We start from the raw sequence: 20,428 nt of genomic DNA, 5'->3' as shown, positions 1-20,428 counted from the left end.
AACACCGAGGAGAAACTGACAACTATTAAATAGAGTGAAGTTGGGAGAGGGAAAGGGGATAAGATAAAATCCAGTCTATAAAATATGTTCCATTATCTTTTATAGGTTAAAAACACACACACACACAAATACTTGGAAAGAGTTTTCTAAGATGGAAAGATTTTAAGATTGTGTGGGTATTTTTTTTTTTTTACAGGTGCAGAATAAGCTGGGCGATTTGTTTTTTTTTTTCTCTTGTTTTTTTTTTTTTTTCTTTTTCCTATTTTTCCCCCTGTTGTTTGCAAAGTTGAATCTGGGGTCAGGAGTTCTAATTGTAACCTCAGACTGGAATTCCAGATGGTGCGCTCAGGACTGGAAGCAACTCTCAGTTCATCAATTTCATGGGCCTAAGTATCTGCTCTGGCCACGGCCCGGCCTCCATCCCCACTGTGGCATTAATGCAGAACAAATTGAGACATATCCTCTATATAATTAGTTCCAGAATTTAAAAAGATTTACGGTATAAGAATAGAGGCAGCGCTGCTGAATCTTTTCACTGGGGACTCTCGGGGACCATCTCACGGTGGTATCGGAACAGACGGGTACACTGTGAGCTGGGGTGAGGGGGAATTTTGCACTGCGCACCCAGCAGTGCGTGCCAGTCCAGAGCCCTCAAACCAACTGGGTCAGAGAATTGAATTTTAAATGTTGGTGGGGGAATTGATTTAAAAAAAACAAAACAGAGTTACTTTTCAAATTAACAGGGGGCAGGGTGGGGAGCTGCGGGTGGACTATAACGAAAGACCCTCCCTTACTTATTATTGTTTTCAATTTAAATTAGTGTGATTTCTACCGCCAGCTTGGGGTTGGAAAACAGTCCTAAATGCCTGCCCATCGGCCCGGGGTAGGCAGATTCCTGAACTGGAGTCGGCGGGGCAGAGAGGATTTGCGGTCAGGCTGCTGATGCTGCGCGTGGAACTCTGGGCGCTGGCCCCTGCGCCAGGCGCCAATAAAGCAGGCGATCCCAGCCCTTGACAGATCGCAGCGCTTAGTTGTGTTTACTCAGTTGTCCGCAGCCGCGCGGGGTGACGCCCAGAGCGCAGCCCGAGAGTGCTCCCTGGTCCCTGGGCCCGAGGTTGCAGGGCTCCGCTCAGGGCTCGGTCTGCCGCAGTTGACAGCGCCAGGGTCAAAGTGGAGGGTTTATAGGTCCTCACCGCCCCCTCCCATTCAGACACATTTTTTTTTTTAATCTTGCAATAATTAAGCACCTTTCAGGCACCTCTCTCCCCCCACGCCTTCCTTTTTTTTTTTTTTTAATTCTCCATACCATTAACTCTGGAGAGACAGAGGGTGGGGGGTAAAGCCCCCCTGTGGACGTCCGGGAGACCTGGGTTTCAGCTCTGCTTTGCCACTAACTTGCTACGTGTCCTTGAACAACAGTTACAAAAATGGTAACGTTTATGTGTACAAGGCCAACACTATCTTCCTGTCTACTCCTCACGTCCCATGAGGTCAGGCGCTAGCATCGCATTATCTCGTTTGGCCAATTAGGAAACTGAGGCTCAGAGAGGCTATGAAAATCGTCTAGGCTTACACAGCTGTTGGTTACCTGGAGGAGCTGATATTCCATTCTCTGGCTACCAATCCCTTGCTCTTAACCACGGCTCTCTACAGCTGCCTTTCCTCCTTCCGTCTGGGCCTCAGTTTCCTTCTCTGCGGAAGGAGTTGAATTTACATCTCTGCCAATCGGTGGTGCAAAGATCCTCTGCGCCACAGGTCTCCTCGCTGACAGGGGTGGGAAGGTGGGTGAGAGAAGGGAACGACCAGGTCTCCGCAGCCCTTATTTCCCCAGATCTCGACAAGCTTCGACCCACAAGAGGTGCAGCAGAGCGCCTACCTGCTGGGCTGGCGCAAGGTGGACCTTCCTCCGGGCCCGACTATTTGTCCTTTCCCCCGCTCAGGGCGTCAAGGGCAGCGTGGCGGGCGCGGCCACCGGGTAACCACAGCTCCCGCAGAGAACGTTACCCAGGGGCGGGAGAAGTGGAGAGCGTGGGCACCCTGCAAACGCGGTAGTTTGCAGGTTCCCAGGCTTTGGCCCTGAGGCGCCTGGGCTCCTGGGCATGGGGATGGGGAAAGGCGTTCGGACTGCGGACGCGCACAGCACTTTTTTGGCCTGACCCTTTGGGACTAGGAGGTCGGGCGAGGTGGCACCCTAAGGTTGGAATGAGATCACACCACAATTGGTTCAACTCCCCTTTCTTCTCACCCAAATCCACCCCATTCTTGGGCAAACCTTTTTTATTTTTTTTTTTTTATGTAAAGGTGGAGAGTTAAGCGCCTTTACCCTACCTGTGATTCAAAAACACAAAAGCTATCCTCTTCAAAATACTCCCCCCAAAGTTGCAAAGGAGAATAAAAGAGAAACAATGTTTGACCTTTTCGTTTGGAAATTGAAATTCCTGGCTTTTCTTAGGGGTTCGCCTTCCCTGGTAGGGCTTGAATGAGTCCTAGTTAAGAAAAACTATTTCTATGTAGAAATAAAAGTGTGTGTTTGGCGGGGAGGGGTTGGTTGAGAAAGAGGTCTGGGGCATTCTAGGGGCAAGTAGGTCTCAGAACTTTTGTCTCGCTGGGTCTTTCTCCACCAAAAAAGACCAAACACACATGCCCTCTGGCCGGCAGGCTAAGATCAAGAGATGGGGCTTTTGGAAGGCGAGTTGGGGGCCTCCAGAGTGTGTGTCGGGGCGAGGGGAGAAGAAGCTGGCCTCTAGAGCCAAAGTCAGACTCTAGGGTAGGGCTGAGAGGGGTCCACGACCACGATAGTGGCCGGGGAGCAAGCGGGCGGCGCGTGTTCCCGACCTTTGCCCTCCTGGCCTCAGCGCCTCCGGGACCAGCGACCCCAAGAGGAGGGAATTGTGCCCCGCGTGTAGGTCCTGAGCCCGCACACGGTTGGAGTCCGCAGCCAGAACCCGTGGCTACTTCGTTTCCTCCGTGCAAATTAACTGAAGCCGACGCGTCAGAAACGGAGAGCCAGTGCAGGCTTTTACAACGTTCGGTTTCTTCGTAAAACTCCCACTGCCTCGACTGTCGCTTCTCGTGGGATTGGCCGACCAGCCTGGTGTCAAGAGGCCTGGCAGCCACCGGGGCGGCTTCCTGCCGGGGGCCGCTGTCCGTCCCAGGCTGCGCCATCCCCGCCGCCTCCTGGCTCTCCCGAGCGTTTCCAAGCGCCCCTGGAACGCACGCTAACCAGGGTTCCGTGGGTGCTGACTCAATTTGGAAACAAAACCTCAAACACCTGCTCTGAGGTGGGGGTCTCCCAAAGAGTGAGTAGGTGGAGGGAGGAGTCTGATTTGGCGATGCCAGACTCTCAGAACTCCCCACGTTCGTCCGAACACTGCCTGGGGCCGTGGGTCTCTGGTGGCTCCTAACTGATTCGCGCTCCCTGATTGCGAATGTGGAGCAGAGCTCTGCGGGAGCGGCTTCAGAAACCAACCACCCCAGCCCTGCTCATTCCCCACCCCAACCCCCCAAATTGGGCGCCAGGAATCTCCGGCAGGAATATATGCAGGCTCTGGACGTTTCCTTAAGGGTTTTCTTCCTCCCCAAACTAGCCATTGTTTTCCCGGACTCATCACAGAAGAGTTAGATACTCGGGACTGTAAAAGGAGGTTAAACGCCGCTGACACCGATTTGAGGTAGGCGGCAACCTCACCAAGTCACCAATTACCAGACGTTGAAAATACGCGCCCCCGTTTATCACAACTGAAGCAACCCCTCCAGGTCCTCCACGTTTCCCTTGAGTCTGACCTCCGGAACCCACAAGGGGCCCCTCTCCTCCCCAGTGACCCCGAGATTATGGCCACCACCCCAGCCCGACGGCTCTAAGAGAGAGAGACGGACTCCTGCTAGAGGAGCAAGAGAATCCGCCTCTTGGGAGTCCCGGAAAGTTCTCACCGCTTTCCAGAAGTTCCCGCCCTCGTGGAGCCCCCAGCCCCTCCCTCCAACCCGCCCTCTTCGATGAACATCCCTACCCCCATCACACGTATTGGCGGAGGGGACATTCACTGCTCACCTGGAGGGACTCGCCAGTGCCCCGAGACGTCCACGCTCGCCAAGGCCGAGAAGGGGAGGGTGGGGGTGGGGTGTCCCACAGGCCTTCTGAGAGACTGGGCAGGTAGGAGAGGAGGGTGTCTCCGAGAGGAACGCTCCCACAAGCCCGCCCCCCCCCCCCCTCGCTGCGAGGGCGCCCCCGAGGACTCGCGCGCGACGCCTGGACGGGCTTGGACTGCAGAGTGAATGGAGCGGCCGAGACTCCTGGCTCCTCCTCCTCCCAAGCCGCCGGCCCCACTTATTTGAGCTTTGGGAAGCTGGGGGCAGCCAGGCAGCTTGGATAAGGAGTTCAAGGCAGCGCCCACACCCGGGGGTTCTCCGAAACCCGACCGCCTGCCCGCTCCCCCCTTCCCGCCCGCCCTCCCACTCATTCACTCACCCACCCACCCACCCAGAGCCGGGACTGCAGCCCAGGAGCCGGGGCCCCGCCGCCTCCTCACCGCGATCCTGGACTTTCTCCTGCCACCGGAGCCGGCTTCCACGTGTGTCCCGGAGCCGGCGTCTTCGCACACGCTCCGCTCTGGACCTGGGTGTCTTCAGCAGCCCGAGCATTTGGGGATCCGGGGCCCGGGTAGTATCTGGGCCAAGCTAGGCGTGGCCGAGTCCAGCACCGAACGCCTGCCAGACCGGAGGAGCCGCGGCGCGTCCGGGGCAGAGCTGCCGCAAATGGGCTCCGACTTGCGGGACCTGAACGCGCTGCTGCCAGCGGTACCTTCGCTCGGCGGCGGCGGCGGCTGCGCCCTGCCCGTGAGCGGCGCTGCGCAGTGGGCACCGGTGCTGGACTTTGCGCCCCCGGGCGCCTCGGCATACAGTTCGTTGGGCGGTCCGGCCCCTCCGCCGGCTCCGCCGCCACCCCCGCCACCGCCGCCTCACTCCTTCATCAAACAGGAGCCGAGCTGGGGCGGTGCGGAGCCGCACGAGGAGCAGTGCCTGAGCGCCTTCACCGTCCACTTCTCTGGCCAGTTCACCGGCACAGCCGGAGCCTGTCGCTACGGACCCTTCGGCCCTCCTCCGCCCAGCCAGGCGTCCTCCGGCCAGGCCAGGATGTTCCCCAACGCGCCCTACCTGCCCAGCTGCCTCGAAAGCCAGCCCGCTATTCGCAACCAGGGTAAGCAGACCGGGGAGCGCCCCCTACACTTGGGGCGGTGGCGAGGGGGCTGTCGTCGAGCGTAGGTAGTTCCCTGTCCAGCCCCTTCCCTGACCCCAGCTCTTACCAGCTGTCTCCCCAAAAGACTCCGAGGGTAACGGAAGCAGCAGCTGGGGGAGCAGAGGGTCCAGGAGAGGGAGTTCACGCCGGTTTGGGCTCCTGACATCCTTGGGAAACTGGCTAGTTCGCATGAGCCGGGAGGTCATCTGGAGCCCCTCCGACCCCTGAAGATTCCGGGGCTGCGAGTCCCTTTGGGAGTGTGGAGGGGGATGCAGCCTCTGGCTGTGCCTCGGAAGAGGTTTTGTCGCTCCAGGCACCACCAAACTGTCACCTGGCATTGGACTTTTCAGACATTTAGACTGGATTCAGAGTGGGACCAGCACAGGATGAGCATCCGGTGCTTGCCTCCTCCGCACCAAAATGTCCAGGGATTGCGCTAGTCCTTAACACGGAGTTGGCCCTTTAGACGCACCTTAGGTGTCATGGAGCGCGAGAATGGATAAGTGAAAGGATGAGCAACTAGTCGGTGGCTCTCCTGGAACTTGGTCATTGTCTGCGTATGGCTCCCGCATATGCTAGCTCGTATGGAAGCGGATCTCTCCTTGGTTCCAGCTCAGGTGGCGGCCCTGCGGGCTCCAGGGCTAGAAGAGAGGAACCCCGTTGGTCCGATTCCGAGCTGTGCGGAACCAGGTCCCACCATAGGCAATGAAACGAGGCCCGAGCTTCGGGCGCCTCCTCGTCAATGAACGCGGGGCTTAGCCAGGGAAGATTTTTTGCAAGACTTGAGGGGTATAACAGGGACAGGTTTGTTTGCTGTTTTCAGTCATTGTACATCGAGGGAGGGGCACAGACGGTGGTTTTCTCGCCCCGCACAGGCGCCCGCACACACGTCTTTCTCCCTGACCAGCCCTGAATCAACGGGGCTCGGCCCTTGTAGTTTGGTTTCTAAATTTATTTTAATTGTTGTTTGTTATTTTTGCACTGTTTGAGAACCTAAACCGATTCGGGTGGATTCGATATTTTAGGACATACTTTACCAACGCAATGGCGAACGCTTTTCCTGGAGCAAAATTTCTCGCTGAGTTTAGAGGCTGGGATGTTTCTGGAATGCGTGGGGTGATAGAAGCAGCGTGTGTACTGTTTGCAGGAGGTGCTGGGCTCCCGAGGCGGAAGGAGGGCTCTGTCCTCATCTCTAGGTGGTCTCTTCGTGCAGTAGCCCAGCCGGGAGCACCTGACAACAAAGGAGCCCAGGTGAAAGTGAAACTGTCCTCCTCTCTTAGTTAGGGGAATCTGTGAACCTTGACCCTTGGGGAGGGTCCTCCACTCTAGCTATTTCAGAAATGAAATTAGTGTTTTGGACTCAAAGGGTGTTGGAATAGCTCAGTGTCCCTCTTAGAGACTCCTAGTCTCTGACCATACCACCTCTATTTAGCAGGCTGGTGTTACCTTCGGCAAAAACACAGGCCTCAGTTTCCCCATCTGTAAGAGAGGAGTGGAGATGGACATCCTGGGACTTGGGTCTGGCCTGATGATCTGTGCAGAAGGCTGACTTTACCTCGGCTAGGGGTTCTAAATACAGAAGGTAGAGCAGCCCACCTAAAACTTGACGGGTCTGTTCTTGGCAAGACTGGCAGGTGTGTGATGTGAGTTGAGTTCCTGTGTAGATGTGTGCTATGTGGAGCGGCCTGAGAACCCACTGATTTAAGACTCCCAACAGCAAAATACTATTGCACCATTATCATTGAGTCCATCTAGGTACTGTGAGGATTTTTGGAATCTGGGCTCTGTTGCTTTGTTTGGGCCTGTGTCCAGCCTTCTGCAGGGCAGGGCAGGTCTGTTGCCCAGGATCCCATCAACTCAGCATGGGATGGGGAGGCCAGCTGTGGGCTTCCTAGCCAGTGGGCACAGCCCTAGTACGCAGGCCGGCTGCCAAAAGAAAAAGGTTTGGGAACACACCACTGACTAGAAGGTGAAGGAGGTCCCCCTCCCCACCCCGAGGAAAAGCCCCGTGTAGAGTTGGCCCCAGACCTGGGCCACAGCCTGTAAGCTCAGTTCTGTCCTCGGGCTTAGGTTTTTCACTTACAGTGAAAACATAAATGGGTCACTGGCTGACCTCTTGGGACTCACTTGGCTGCTGGGAGCTGGGGTGAGATGTCAGAAGCTGTTCCAGCTTCAGCCCTGATGTTGGCCCTGGGTGGGCCCTGAGACCTGGAGAATTCCGATTTATTCTCTTGACTTCCGGGGTTTCTGTGTCTCTTCCAGAAATATAGGGCCTAGTGGTAGGTTTGAGCTGAGGGAAGCAAGGGCATCAGCTCCTTCCCCAAAGTACAGGAATGGCCATCAGCAGGCCCAGGCCAAACTCCAGCGGAGAAGCTTAAAGACCTGGATCCCTGTCCCCAAATAGGGCAGCCTAACCGTGGTCCTTAAGAGAGGGCAATTGCTGGCACCCCCTCACCTCCTCTCCAACCGTTTTTTTTTTTTGTCTATTTCTTAAATATACTTTTCCTACTTCTTTAAAAACATTTATACCTGATGTCCTAACCTTACTTCTGAACATCAGTTCAGCAAACATTTACTGAGCACCTACTCCATGCCAATGCCAGGCACTGGAAATTGAATATTAAGACCACGCGCCTCAACTTTTGCCAGAACCTTGACAGCCTGACATCAGAGGAGCCCTTATTTCTGGATAAGGAAATTTGGGTTCTAAGTGATTAGTTGTGGGTCGATTTTAGCTCAAGCGGTCACTTCGTCATGGCAGACACTAAGGAATTAGTTGTGCAAGAGGTCTCAGTTTGTGGCAGAGCTGGGACTCAAATCCAGACCCTTCTAGGCTATTTCTACCTACTTTTCCAGGGATCTTGGCCCACTGTTGACATGGATTTCCTCTGTCCTGCTGGATGGGCATGGAACCCACTGTAGTCAGCGCGTGAGGGTTGAGGGTTTTGCCAGGGCAGAAGTGGGGTGAGGACTTGGGTAGCCCCAGATTAAGTGTGGGGTTTGGGGAGGGGGGAAAAAAAGATGTTGTCAGTCAGGCCTATTCCCCAAGCCCCACTGGAGCGCCAGACTGTAGCACAAGAGGAAGCCTTGGCATTACCAGCCACCCTAGGGGTCACTGGGGAGACCAGCTTGGCCCAAGGGACTAGGGCACCCTCCTTGGTTCTCATTGGAAAAAAGGTATTTCGTTGTGGGACAGATTTCCCCGCATCCTGCAGCAGCTTCATCAATATCAGCCTCCTGACTGCCTGCTGTCCACTACGCCCCTCAGCTCCGAGGACGGCGAGGAGGGGGCGATGGCCGGACCAGGTAGTTACCCGGTTCCTCCGCTGCCTGGGGCGGGGAAGGATGGCGCAGAGCAGTCTCGCCTTTTTGCGCGGTCAAGGTTGCACTTTCTTCCGGGCTAAGACTAATCGTGGGAAAGGGGCTACCTTGGAACCTGGAGTGTCTTCCTCTAAGGTCCTTAGAAGTAGTCCAAGGAGCCTTTGAACACGCTGCCCCTTTCTGCCGGCAGCGGTCCCTCCCCTGCCCCCCGCCCCCGCGCTCCCCGCGCCAGATCCAGCGCGAGGCCGCCGGACAGCGCGCCCTAATCAGTCCCGCGTCCGATAAGCTTCTAATTAAAAGAGCCCTCCCTCCCCTCGGCTCCAGCTTTCACCACCGCCCTTCCCGGGGGAATTCAAGGAAGGCCGGCTCCTGTCCACCAGCTTGTGCGTGTTCTGTGTGGGAGGGGCCCCGAGGAGCCTCGCCGGGTGTGGAGGCGACGACGCGGCGGCCCGCAACCCGTGGCCCTTGCGGCTAATCCGCTAATCAGCTAATCGACCTCGCGGAGCCGGCCGCGGAGGACTGCACGGTGCCTGAGTCCACCGCTTACTCCGGCTCAGGAATGGAGAAGGGTTCGTGAAGAGGCAATTTCTTTGTCGCTTCGGTTTCTCCTTTATTAAAAAAAATTTTTTTCCCCCGTTCAAAATTCGGCCCTTCCTCCGCAAACTTCGCTGCTCAGAGCCAAATTTCGTTTGAAAGCTGATCGGTAGGCCTCTAAGGGAGCCTGGCCTCCGCTCCCAAAAGGAAGTGCCCTGGAAGCCCGAGCGAGCTCACCCACGCCTGACAGCTAACGGGACGGGGACGGGGGTTATCTTTGTCCACTTAGCAGGCGAGAAATGGAGGCCCCTGGGGTCACGCCAATGACAGGATCCCGGTGGCTTCTTAAGTTGTAGACCCGTGGCGCCAACTGTGCATGAGACTTGGCCTGATCTGTACAATCCGGTAATTAAGACCTGGCCCAATCCTTCCTCCCACTCCGACACACCACATTCCCGGAGTGGGCCCCTGGAAGCTGGGTTTCCGTTTGGGGGGGGGGGTGTGTTTCAAAGATGGGGGTAATGGCCTCCTTTCTCTGTCCAGCTTGTCTTCTGGGACACATGTTGCAGAGGGATCATGCCTGGGACCAGAGTGGGGCAATGGGGACCATCTGACCCAGTGCAGTGGCTGGAGGGACTGGACCGGTGGTGGTCCTACAGGGAGCAGATATGAGTGTCTCGGCCAATCTCATTCCTCACTTGGTCTTGACCTCAGGCCAGAGATTCCTGACATAGGAGGGCCCCAACCATTGGGTTCAGGGTCCCAAGGACTGATCCTTTTCTTAGCCATAGATACTTTTCCCCTAGAGGTGGCAACTGTTTTTCCAGAAGCCATTGGGGCATATGTTTAAAGCAATTAAATAACAATAATCATAGAAGGAGGCTATATTTTTCAACGGAGACACCACAGTTATTTTAATTCTTACCTTTGGAGAGTTGGGCAAGAATAAGGGCGATGTTACTTTCAATTTCTTTGCAGGGAAACTGAGGCAGAGTACTCGTGCACTGTCGTGTCAGGGACCCTAGAAGAAACAGGGTTTCTGGCCCGGGGCACGAGGAAGTTGGTCCCCGCAGTGGTGGTCAGAGTCGGACCCACCGGAGCAGAGGAGGGTCCATGCAGAAGGGAAGGAGGAGGAGGCAGGGTCAAGGCCTGCGGGCCCAACTGGAAGGGCCCCTTCTTTTTCTCCTCGATCGCTTTCCCCAGGGCCTTAGGTGTCATGGTGTCAGGTCGCTCAGCCTCAGACAGATACCGTTACTCGGTAATTACTCTCCCCATTTAAAGCCCATGCCGTTAACTGGCTCTGAGTAATTAATGAAAGTTGGTGCGGCCCCTGATTTACGGCTCGGAGTCAGCGTGGGGTCAGCGGAGCAGATTCATTTCGATCGCTGGAGCTGCCCCTGAGCGAGAGCGGTGTCAGGTTTTGGGGAGAGCAACTTTCGTTCATACTTCCTTGCGGGAGGTTCGGTCCAGAAGCGGCAGTCATGGTGGAAGGCAAGGGCATAAAGAAATTGGGAACCGGTGGGGAGATCCGAATTCTATTTGGGATAGGGCAGAGAGCGGTCCGAAGTCACCTGGGGCACTGGGCCCGTCTTCCCGCCCCAAGTCCTAGAGACAGGTGGGATCCCAAGGTGTGGCAGGGCGCTCCTCCGCAGCGGTTCTGGTTCGAGGTTCTGGTTCGGACCCATTGACCGCATATCTCCTCCCTTTTGACGCTGTGCTTCTCTCTGCCGCTCCCGCAGGATATAGCACAGTCACCTTCGACGGGACGCCCAACTACGGTCACACGCCCTCCCACCACGCGGCGCAGTTCCCCAACCACTCCTTCAAGCACGAGGACCCCATGGGCCAGCAGGGCTCTCTGGGTAAGCAGGCGGGGATGGTGTGGAGTCCTTCTCCCCTTCTTCCAGGAGACCCCGTCCGACCGACCCCGTCCTTCCCCCTCCCCTCCCCCAATGAATTTCCAACCCACAGCACATTAGGAAGGGAGAAGAGGACATGTAAAGGGATTTGGAGAAATAATTAGCCCAATCTCACTCAATTTAAAAGCTCGATTCCGATCCCCCAAATATGTTAGGGATTCCACTCAACCAAGTCAACCGTTCTTAAATGTCCCAAGAGTCTTTGCTGTGTACTAGGCAGTGGCTTTTAAGGGAGTGTCAAGTGGGAAGCTTGGCTCATTACGTCTGGACACACTCCATCTTTGCCCGTCTAGCATCCAGGCTCCATTGCCTCCAGCTGAGCTTGGGAGCCCCGCTCAGGATGCTCTCTCCCCCCAGTCCCTGCCCGCCACCCCGCACCCCGGAGACCTTTGGGCGCTCACCCTGCTTTCCTGCTCTTTGCAGGCGAGCAGCAGTACTCCGTGCCGCCCCCAGTCTACGGCTGCCACACCCCCACTGACAGCTGCACCGGCAGCCAGGCCCTGCTGCTGAGGACGCCCTACAGCAGGTAGGAAGGCGCTGGGCGCCGCGTCTGGGTTCCCAGGAGCCGGAGGGCGCGGGAACGTCGGATGCGGGGCGGCCCGGACTTCGGGAGGCAAATGACTCCTTTAGCCACCCAGCTACTTAAAGCGAACGAAAGCAGACCTCCAGGCTCTGATAGAAGTAGGTTTCCTCGTTTCCATGCTCTTACTCTGAATATAAAGGAGCGCGGTTACTGTTGAGAACTGGGAAAGAAAGAGAGGCGCTTGGAAAAGCTGTTTTTTTAGGGGCTCTTTGCTTGGGAAGACTTTAGCATCCTCAGGACCAAAGATTAAACACGAAGTCCACTGCCACGTGGTTCTTCTCACTCCTCAAATCCCCTTACGGCCACCGCCAGACTTTTCTGGACAACTTTGCCGGCGCCTACCCTGGGCTACAGCTTTTCCCACCCTAGTCCTGGGAGCCGGCTGCACTTAGTGGGTGTTGTTCGTAGCTCGGGGCTACGCTGGGGCGGGAAGTCCCTCCAGCATGTATTGGGGACTGTCGTCGGGTCGCAGCGGAGTCCTGAGCCCGCCCTTCTTCCCGTTCCCAGGAGGCGGAAGACAGCTTCTTTCCCTTGGAAGCTTTTTTTCCTGTCCCTTGTGCCTTCTTTCTGCTCTCGCTCCACCCTCCACCTACTCTCCCCCAAATTTATTCTTCAACTTTGGGTGAACTTGGCCAGCATCCCGCGTCTCCGATAGGGTTGCCTAGTAACTGGTGCACACACACCAGCCTGCACCAGGCGGGGAGGTGGGGCGGGGGGAGTGAACTGGCCGCTCCCGGCCCTGGGAGCCCCGGGATTGGGCGTGCATTACCTCACGTACCACCCCTACCCCTCACCCCGGTGCTCCGGCGATCCTGATACCGACTGGCCCCCAAACTCATCTCCATCCTCCCTCCCCTCCGCTCCTGGACCCGGGGCTGACGTCAAGGGAAGGAGGTAGTGAGGTAATGAAGGAAGGAAAAGCATCTGCCCTGGGAGATTGGGTGGGGGGAACGGCCGCGCCTGGGGGACCTTCAGTCCCACAGGTGGAGGAGGGGAAGGAGTCTTGGCTCCCCACCCCGCAGTGGCGCCTCCGAAAGTCCTGGCGTGCTGATGAAATTGAGCCTGGTACTGTCTGATTCTACTGCCCCGTGGAGGCAGGGCCCAAGCCCTTTCCACTTCTGTGCGCCGGAGCTGCGCCCGCTTTGGAAACCTTTTCTTTTGATCGGAAAATCCAGCATATCTAATAGAATCTTGGATATGAGATCACTTTTTTCCTTTTTCTTCCTCTTCCCCTTCTCCCCCCTTCACAGACAGAGGTAGAAAGGTCACAACGCATCACCCTCCTTTCCTCCTTCCCAGCTGGAACCCAGCTCTGTTCTTCAGCACTGCAGGCCCAGTGTTCTGCTCCAAAGCCAGCATCTCCGCCTCCCCTCCCTGGGTCTGGTCACTGGAATGGATGCAGAACCCCCAACCATTCTCTATTGTGATCCTCCTCCCTCAGCAAAACCGGAGTGGCGGTGCCCTCCCCCTCCTTGAGGAGCTGCTCCTGCCCATTGCCAGAGTGACGTTGCTATTGTTCTAGTAGCCTTTGGGGAGCAGTTGGAATGGCTCCCCATTGGCCTGCTCTTCTCTCCTTGATCCCTGCTTGGTGCCTCACCCCAGGTGGAGAGGAAGACTTTGATGCCCGAGTGGGTGCTGGTTAGATGGGCCAGGATACCTCCTGGGAGTTGGGGGTTGAGAGGCCATTGGAGTCTGGTTCAGTGGTGACACAGCTCACACACATTTCTTTATTTTAAAAAAATTTTATTGATTGATTTTAGAGACAGACAGACAAAAATATCAATTTGTTGTTCCACTTATTTATGCATTCACTGGTTGATTCTTGTATGTGCTCTGACCAGTGATCAAACCCACAATCTTGGTGCTTCGGGGCAATTCTCCAACCAACTGAGCTTGCGGGCCAGGGCCTTACTCACATGTCTTATTTTCTTAAGCGTAAACCCACCTTGTGGGACACTAGGAAGGGGCCCATCAAAGGGACAGCCACCCACGGGACTGAGCCACCCAGAAAGAAAAGGAGTCGGGGATAAAGAGATCATACTCACTTGAATAGCAGTTCTCCAAACTGAGTTCCTGGGGGTGGATTTTGACTTAGGGCTAAATTTGTGGTTACTATAGACATAGGAAAAGTCACTTAAATCGCATTTTATACATAAAATTTTCACATTTTTAAGACCCAGTTTGTCATTGGCCACTGTATAAAGCAATTTTGTCGGGTTCATCTTTGGGAAATATCTGCGTATCCCTTTTTTACTTCCTATATAATTACAACGTTTTGCTTCTCATTCTTATATGAATGTCACAAAAATACCATTTTCTCCCATTACAGAAAATGTCCTAAGCAGTAACATCTCCTAAAAAAGAATTTGTGACCCCAGTAGGAAAAGAGCTTGCTCCCTTGAAGTTTGTACTATCTGGGTCTTTGAGGCTCCATTCACCCTGAAGTCTACGTGTAACCACATACCCTGTTAAAGTAGCTGTGTAAACAGGTATTTCACGGTGTCCTCAGTACCTCATCTCCCTCCACCTGTGTTGATCAAGGGACTCTCCAGGTATCGAAGTAATAAATCAGATGATAATTAGGCATCGTGAAAAGAAGCCTTCGAGGTTTAGCATTGCCTACTCGATATACAGTAAGCACTTAATGAATGTTAAATAGTTATTGGTAGTGTTTTTATTACTGCAGCTGAGGCTGTACCTTCTAAGAGTTGGGTTTCTTTTGGCTCTTCTTGAAAGAGGTGCCGTCTTTCTCCGTGGGCTGTCACCAGCCGGAGAGCACTGTGCTTCCTTCGTGTGCCCTTTTCACAGAAACGCCCTGGTGGTGCCTCATGTAGCTTATCCTTCTTTTTCCTCAATTCTCTGGATGGATGGCTTGGGAAGAGGGAGCCATCTGGAGTAATATATCTGATATGTCAAGACTAACTATGGAGAAACTTCTATCAGTGTTTTATAAACTTAATCAGGCAAAATAAGCTGGATTTGTTTTGCCTAATTGAAAAAAAAAAAAAGATCAGGTGCTTCCCCGGCAGTAATGATGAATGGACAGGTGTAGGGTTATTTTAAAATTGGGTCTGTGCATCGACATCACTGCAGTTATGTCATTTTTTTTTCTTTTCTACTCCTCAAACAAGTTTGAAGGGCTATTTAAATGCCTTTGGGAACACAGTGTTTGAAAAAGCATAGAAAATAGGACTAAACTTGAATCGCTTAATAACTTAACTGACGGATTTTTGATTTTCAGTGGTGCTTTTCTGTCTAAAATTGAGACCTCCTGGGAAAGGCTTGTCCTATTTTGTTTACTTCCTTGCACTGGACCCCTTGAGGCAGCCTGCCCAGCTTCTTCCCCACCCCTCTTCCCAACGCTCTGTCTCTCCACTATTGGATTCAGTCTCCCTTCCCAGCAAGAAGTAAAGGTAGTGGCACATATATGGCCATTAAATAAGCAGCGCACAATGTGAATTTCTTTGAGGAAATTCTCAGAATTCTCTACTTGTTCGGAGAGAACTTTACAACAAGAGAAACACTGTAAGTTCTCTTCTCTCTCCCAGGCAACATATCTGAGGAGTTACAGCTATACACATTTGTGTGTAGGTGTAAACAGTAGTGAGTAGAAAATGCCCTCAATCAACTTATGGAAAGTGATAGGAGATGGTTTCCCCTTCCTCCTTGCCCCCTTCCCCCCCCCCAAGTTGAAGATGGGTAGAGTTTTGTCTAAAGGCCACTAAGGCTTATGAAACTAGATTTCAGCCCTTAGGGAAGCCAATGATCATAGCTGGGTGAAAGCGTGAGTCCCTGGAACATAGCAACAAGGATTTATTACTGCATGCTGACTCGGTACTGCTGGGCATTGTGCTAAGTGCTTCACTCAGTTCACTCATTTAATTCTTCTGATTATTCTATGAGGTAGGTACTCTAAATTCCACTCTACTAGGGAGGAAATAGGCTTAAAGACTAGAAGTTAGAAGTAACTTGCCCACGGTCACACAGTGAGTGAGAATCAGAACCAGGATTCGATTCTCAGTGTCTCTGACTTCAAAGCCCATCGGAGCTCTGCATCACCGAGGGATACCAGGCCACTCCACCTGGAATATTCCCCTTATAAAGTCCAGGTTTTTGCTAATAAACAGTAATAGCAAATGCTTACATACACTTACTTCATCCAGGCACCATTCTAAGCACTTTACAACTATTAACTTGCCTAATCACATGAGAACTCTTTGAGTTATCATCCCTTTGAAATTACCACCCCCACTTCACAGAGAAGAAACAGGCCCTGGGCGATGAATTTACCCAGTGGGACACAGTAAGAGACAGAGCTGGTGTTCAACTTCAGGTAGTGAGGCTTCTGAATCCATTCTTCTACCCACTGCACCCACCCTGCTGCCTCTCCTGATACACAAGTGCCATTCCTGCTCCAAAGTGGCATCTGCCCTGGATCTCGCTAGAGGAAGGTCTTTATTTCCCACAGTTGTGAAAGAAACCATTATCCATTAGTTGTACCCATAGCTTTCAATAGTAAGCACTTAGTGGACTGACGACAGCACTTTCCCCTGGTGAGCATTATTGGAGCCAACTTGAACTCTCTCTTTAAGTCCTAACAAAGCAGCTCTGTCTTTCAAACTGCAGACTCCTCTAACTTTGCCTTTACCACTGCACGTGAACTATTGGTGAAGTTCAGTTTCAAATACCTAAGAAATCAGGGCAGAGACCTCACTCCCCGTCCATTGACCCAGGAGGAATGTCTGCTTCCAGGGCCACCCAGCTTTCAGCTTGCTCAGAGGCAAGGCCCCAGGAAATGTTGGACCCATGTTCCCCTGAGGGGACAGAAGAGTAAAGTCCACCCTCATTGAGTATAATATAATGTTCCCTGTGATTTCTATCTAGAGCATACAGCAAGCTGGACCTTCCTTGCCCATTCCTCTTGAGTCCTTTTCCATAAGCCCCATCTGGTCTGGTTGCTGACCTCGTTGGAGCCCCAATCCCTTACTGTGCCCTTTGCCCAGCTTGATTCTCACAGCTACTTTGAAAAATTCTGTGCACTGTATTTGAAAAATATCCCCATGCCCACCGTTTTTATCGACATTCTAGTTGTTTCTCTTTCATTCTATCCTTTCATGTGTCATTTGCATATCCTTCATTAGCAATTGTGCTGCTAATATAAATGAGAATGTTTCCTTTTGCCCCTTAGCAATTTGGGAAGCTATCATTGATGATTTGACAATTTTTAATTGACTGTTGATGATTCACAGATGGTGAAGGTGACAATGGAGCCTTTACCAGTAGATTGTCTCTCATAGGAAGAAACTTCCTTAGCAGCCATAGAGTTTTCTGGGGAATCTAGGTCAGTGAAAAGTTCACAACCCACCATTTAGGTTAGTTTTATACTTAGACACATCAGTTTGTACCCAGTCAATGCTGTATCTTTTCACTGGTGTATCCAAGTACACTTTACATGGTGTGCAAATTTCACTTAAGACAACACTGGCATATGTTTCCCACATAGGTAGGCACGAGGGCAGAAAGTCTGGAATGGTTTCCAGGGTGGTCGGTTGGCAGTGTTATCAAAGCCAAGGGACTTGCATTGGACTTGTCTCCAGGGAGGGAGGAAAATCTAGTTTCAAATATTCCTTCAACTTTTGTGCTGACCAAGTGTTTATTAATAGAAGTTGAATCCCCAGTGGGTTTTTCTTTGGTTAACTGGTGAGCTTGAGAGAAATTACAATACCAAGAGATTGACTGTAAAATAATTATTCACCATGGCCTGCTGGGCAGAAATTTCTCAACTGGCAGCCTCCAAGGCGCCTCAGAGGGAAGAACTCAGGAGAAGGGCAGCGTGGAAGTCGAGTTCTTGAGCCTTTTGTTTTCGGTACAGGTAAAACCACAGAGGCCTCTCTGTTAGTGTGGGGCAGAGCTATGACAGCAAATGCTAGAAACATTGGGAATTCTGATCACGAATGCCAGTTATATTCCCCATTTTCTTGTTTGGCTTTAAAAAATATCATCCTATGGGGAAATTCTTCTACCAAGATGCTACTTTTCAGAGAGGTTGGGAAGGCTGGGTGAAAAAAGTGAAGGGATTAAGAAGTACAAATTGACAAATTGGTAGTTACAGAATAGTCACAGGGATGTAAATTACAGCATAGGGAATATAGTCAATAATATTGTAGTAACTATGTCTGGGGCTAGGGGTGGGTACTGGAAAGAAATATCACAGGAACCACTTTGTAAACTATACGATTGTCTAACCACTATGCTGTACACCTGAAACTAATACAGAATAATATCGACTGTAAACTGTAATGGAGAAAAAAGATGCTACTTTGCCAACTAGCAAACATCTGGCAGAGGTAAATCCAATCTCAACCAGGTTCAATGGTCCCATTCCAGTGGTGATATGCACTTTTCTACCTTGTTCTGTTGAATATAGTAAACACACTTAAAGATTAAAATGTACTTGAATTACACATGCATTTGAAGAGCGGAGGAGGTCCGGTCCAGATAATAGCTGAGGGTTTTCTTCTTCCTTTCTTTTTGTGCAGAGGTCGAGAACTCAGTAATACTGCAGTCCAGGCCAAAATAAACTCTATATGATCTACTACTGATTTCCTTTTAAGTTCCCCTTTTTGCTAGGACGGACTTCCTTTTATTTTACTCCAGCTTGAATTAATCCCAGTTATAGAAGTTGCTTTCCTCTCTCTTTTGCCTCCAACTTCAAACATTTCTTTCATAGGAAACAAGTGACTTAAAAAAAAAAAAAAGACCTACTTACAAAAATATAAAGGACAGCATGACTTTCGGAATATATTTTGGCAGCCTGCAATTTCAGAGTTCACTTCCGAACAGACAGAGTTAGACCGGGAGCTGAAATGCCTACGTGACCACTGTGGTCGCTCTGAGCCAAACCACCTGCTTATCTGATCTCCTCTGGGAATGAGGTGGCTGACACCTACAGTGGTTATTTAATAATTAGATGCACTATTTGTCAGAGGCCATATATTCTTTGACCAGTGCTGCCTCTTTCTGTGGGTTTTCATAATGAGAGCTGGGTGTTGACCGATGGCCCAAAGAGATCGGAGCCTGAGCATGCTTGGGCCCAGTATTTTTAGCTCCAGTTCACATTTTGTCCTCTCCCCAGCAGCAGTTATTGTCATTGCTGTCATTGACTTCCAGTTGAAAGATTGTGCCAGCCAAGCCTACTGACTGGAGCTGCTGAGGACTCCCAGCCAAGAGAAGGCAGGATGTGGTTAAAATTGTGCTGTGATCCTATCGCTGGCCTCAGGAAGCCTATTAGTAGCTTGGGGATTTTCTGGAAGTTCTTCTTCCCATCCCACCGTCTCTCCCCTTCTGAGGATTTAGAAGCTGGGCTATCAGGACCACTAAAATAAAGAAGTGGGGCTTCTACTGGCACACTGTCCTTGGTTAGCTCAAGAGGATGTGTTGGGCATCTTGCATCTTGTCACTTTCTGGTTATGATGCTTTCTTATGTATGTTTTCTTTCACTTCCAGCCTCTTGTCTGTATTATTATTACTATTCTTTAAATGGCAATGAGACGACAAGGCTCACAGGCCAAATGATGCCTGAATCTTTCAAAGGGGATGGGCAGGGTGGGGATAGGAACATCAGGAAAGTCAGCACTAGGCACTTCTCTGAGCCCAGGTCCTCCTCTGATAAATGGGAATCATAATTATAACTACCTCATAAAATTGATGTGAAGAATATTCGAGATTGTGTGGAAGTGCTGTGCAAAATTTGGTAGATTAGAAAAATCAAAATATTTTTTTTTGTTTTATTTTTTTTTTGTTTTTTTTTTGTTTTAATTTTTTATTAAATTTATTTGGGTGACATTGGTTAATATGGTCATATAGAATCCCATACCTGAAACCTGTATGATCATAAAATTAAAATATTTTATCTGTATAGTCCTCCAAGAGCCATTACTAGAGCTTTACAATCTCTGTAAAGTTAGATTGATTGAGATTAATATTCCCATTTGACAGATAAGAAAACTGAGGTGAAAAGAGCTGAATTGATTTTCTCAAAAATCCTAAAACTTACAGAGTAACACTGTCGAGCAGAAACATAATGCAAGCCAATACATAATTTGAAATTTGCTAGTAGCCAAATAAAAAAAATAGTGAAATTAATTTTGAAATATTTTATATAACTCAATATAGCAAAATCTTATTTCAACATGTGGCACTAGCCATATTTCAAGTGCTCAATAATCACATGTGACTAATGACTACTATATTGGACAGGGCAATATATTTATTAAGCACCTACTAGGAAGATACCTATATGTAAGACATACCTTGTATTTGAGGTATTGGGGGCCAAGAAAATGTCCTTAAAATATTTTCTCGTTGGGGTACTTCCTTACAGAGACCCTTAGGAATCTATTGGACTTTTTTTTTAAATCTGTGAGAAAATTCCTAAATATTTGGGACTCATTAACCCATATGTGTAAACTTCTGTCATTCATCTTGTTTCTCAGCCCTCTTAGAAATTAGCATTTTCTTAGTTTTATGCAGGGATGAAATAATTTCAGAAAGATCCCACATCCCTATAGGGCCTAGGAAAATTGTCAGCTGGAGCTGAGTGATTCAACTGGTGAACAATTTTTTAAAAATTAGTGACAAATATATAGAGCTGCCTGGGGAATACAATGCCTGTTGGCTGAGATTAATGGCAAGATTAATAAATGGATTGCTTGATGAAAAGGCGCAGGAGAACAAAAACCAGTAGAGATTGTGGAGGAGGCTGCTTATTAATGAACTGTCAACCCAAAGAAAGTTCAAGAAACTCTCCTGTGTTAAATGCAGCAGGCTGGCACTTCT

The 20,428-nt window shown here is 51.1% G+C and overlaps 1 protein-coding gene across 2 annotated transcripts in view; it reads left to right on the top strand.

Annotated features, from left to right (window-relative positions):
* The first annotated feature begins 9,113 nt into the window (after positions 1 to 9,113).
* The window catches only part of WT1 (WT1 transcription factor), a 45,283-nt gene continuing 33,968 nt past the window's right edge, over positions 9,114 to 20,428 (top strand). For both annotated transcript variants that reach the window (XM_054725109.1, XM_054725108.1), the window contains exons 1-3: positions 9,114 to 9,123; positions 10,828 to 10,950; positions 11,431 to 11,533. In XM_054725109.1, coding sequence (XP_054581084.1) covers positions 9,114 to 9,123; positions 10,828 to 10,950; positions 11,431 to 11,533 — 236 coding nt within the window. The remainder of the gene's footprint in view (positions 9,124 to 10,827; positions 10,951 to 11,430; positions 11,534 to 20,428) is intronic.

Source organism: Eptesicus fuscus, chromosome 13 (assembly GCF_027574615.1).
Source record: "Eptesicus fuscus isolate TK198812 chromosome 13, DD_ASM_mEF_20220401, whole genome shotgun sequence".
NCBI classification, from domain to species: Eukaryota; Metazoa; Chordata; class Mammalia; order Chiroptera; family Vespertilionidae; genus Eptesicus; species Eptesicus fuscus.
The sequence above is the reverse complement of the archived record's forward strand: the minus strand, read 5'-3'. Positions and strand labels throughout refer to the sequence as shown.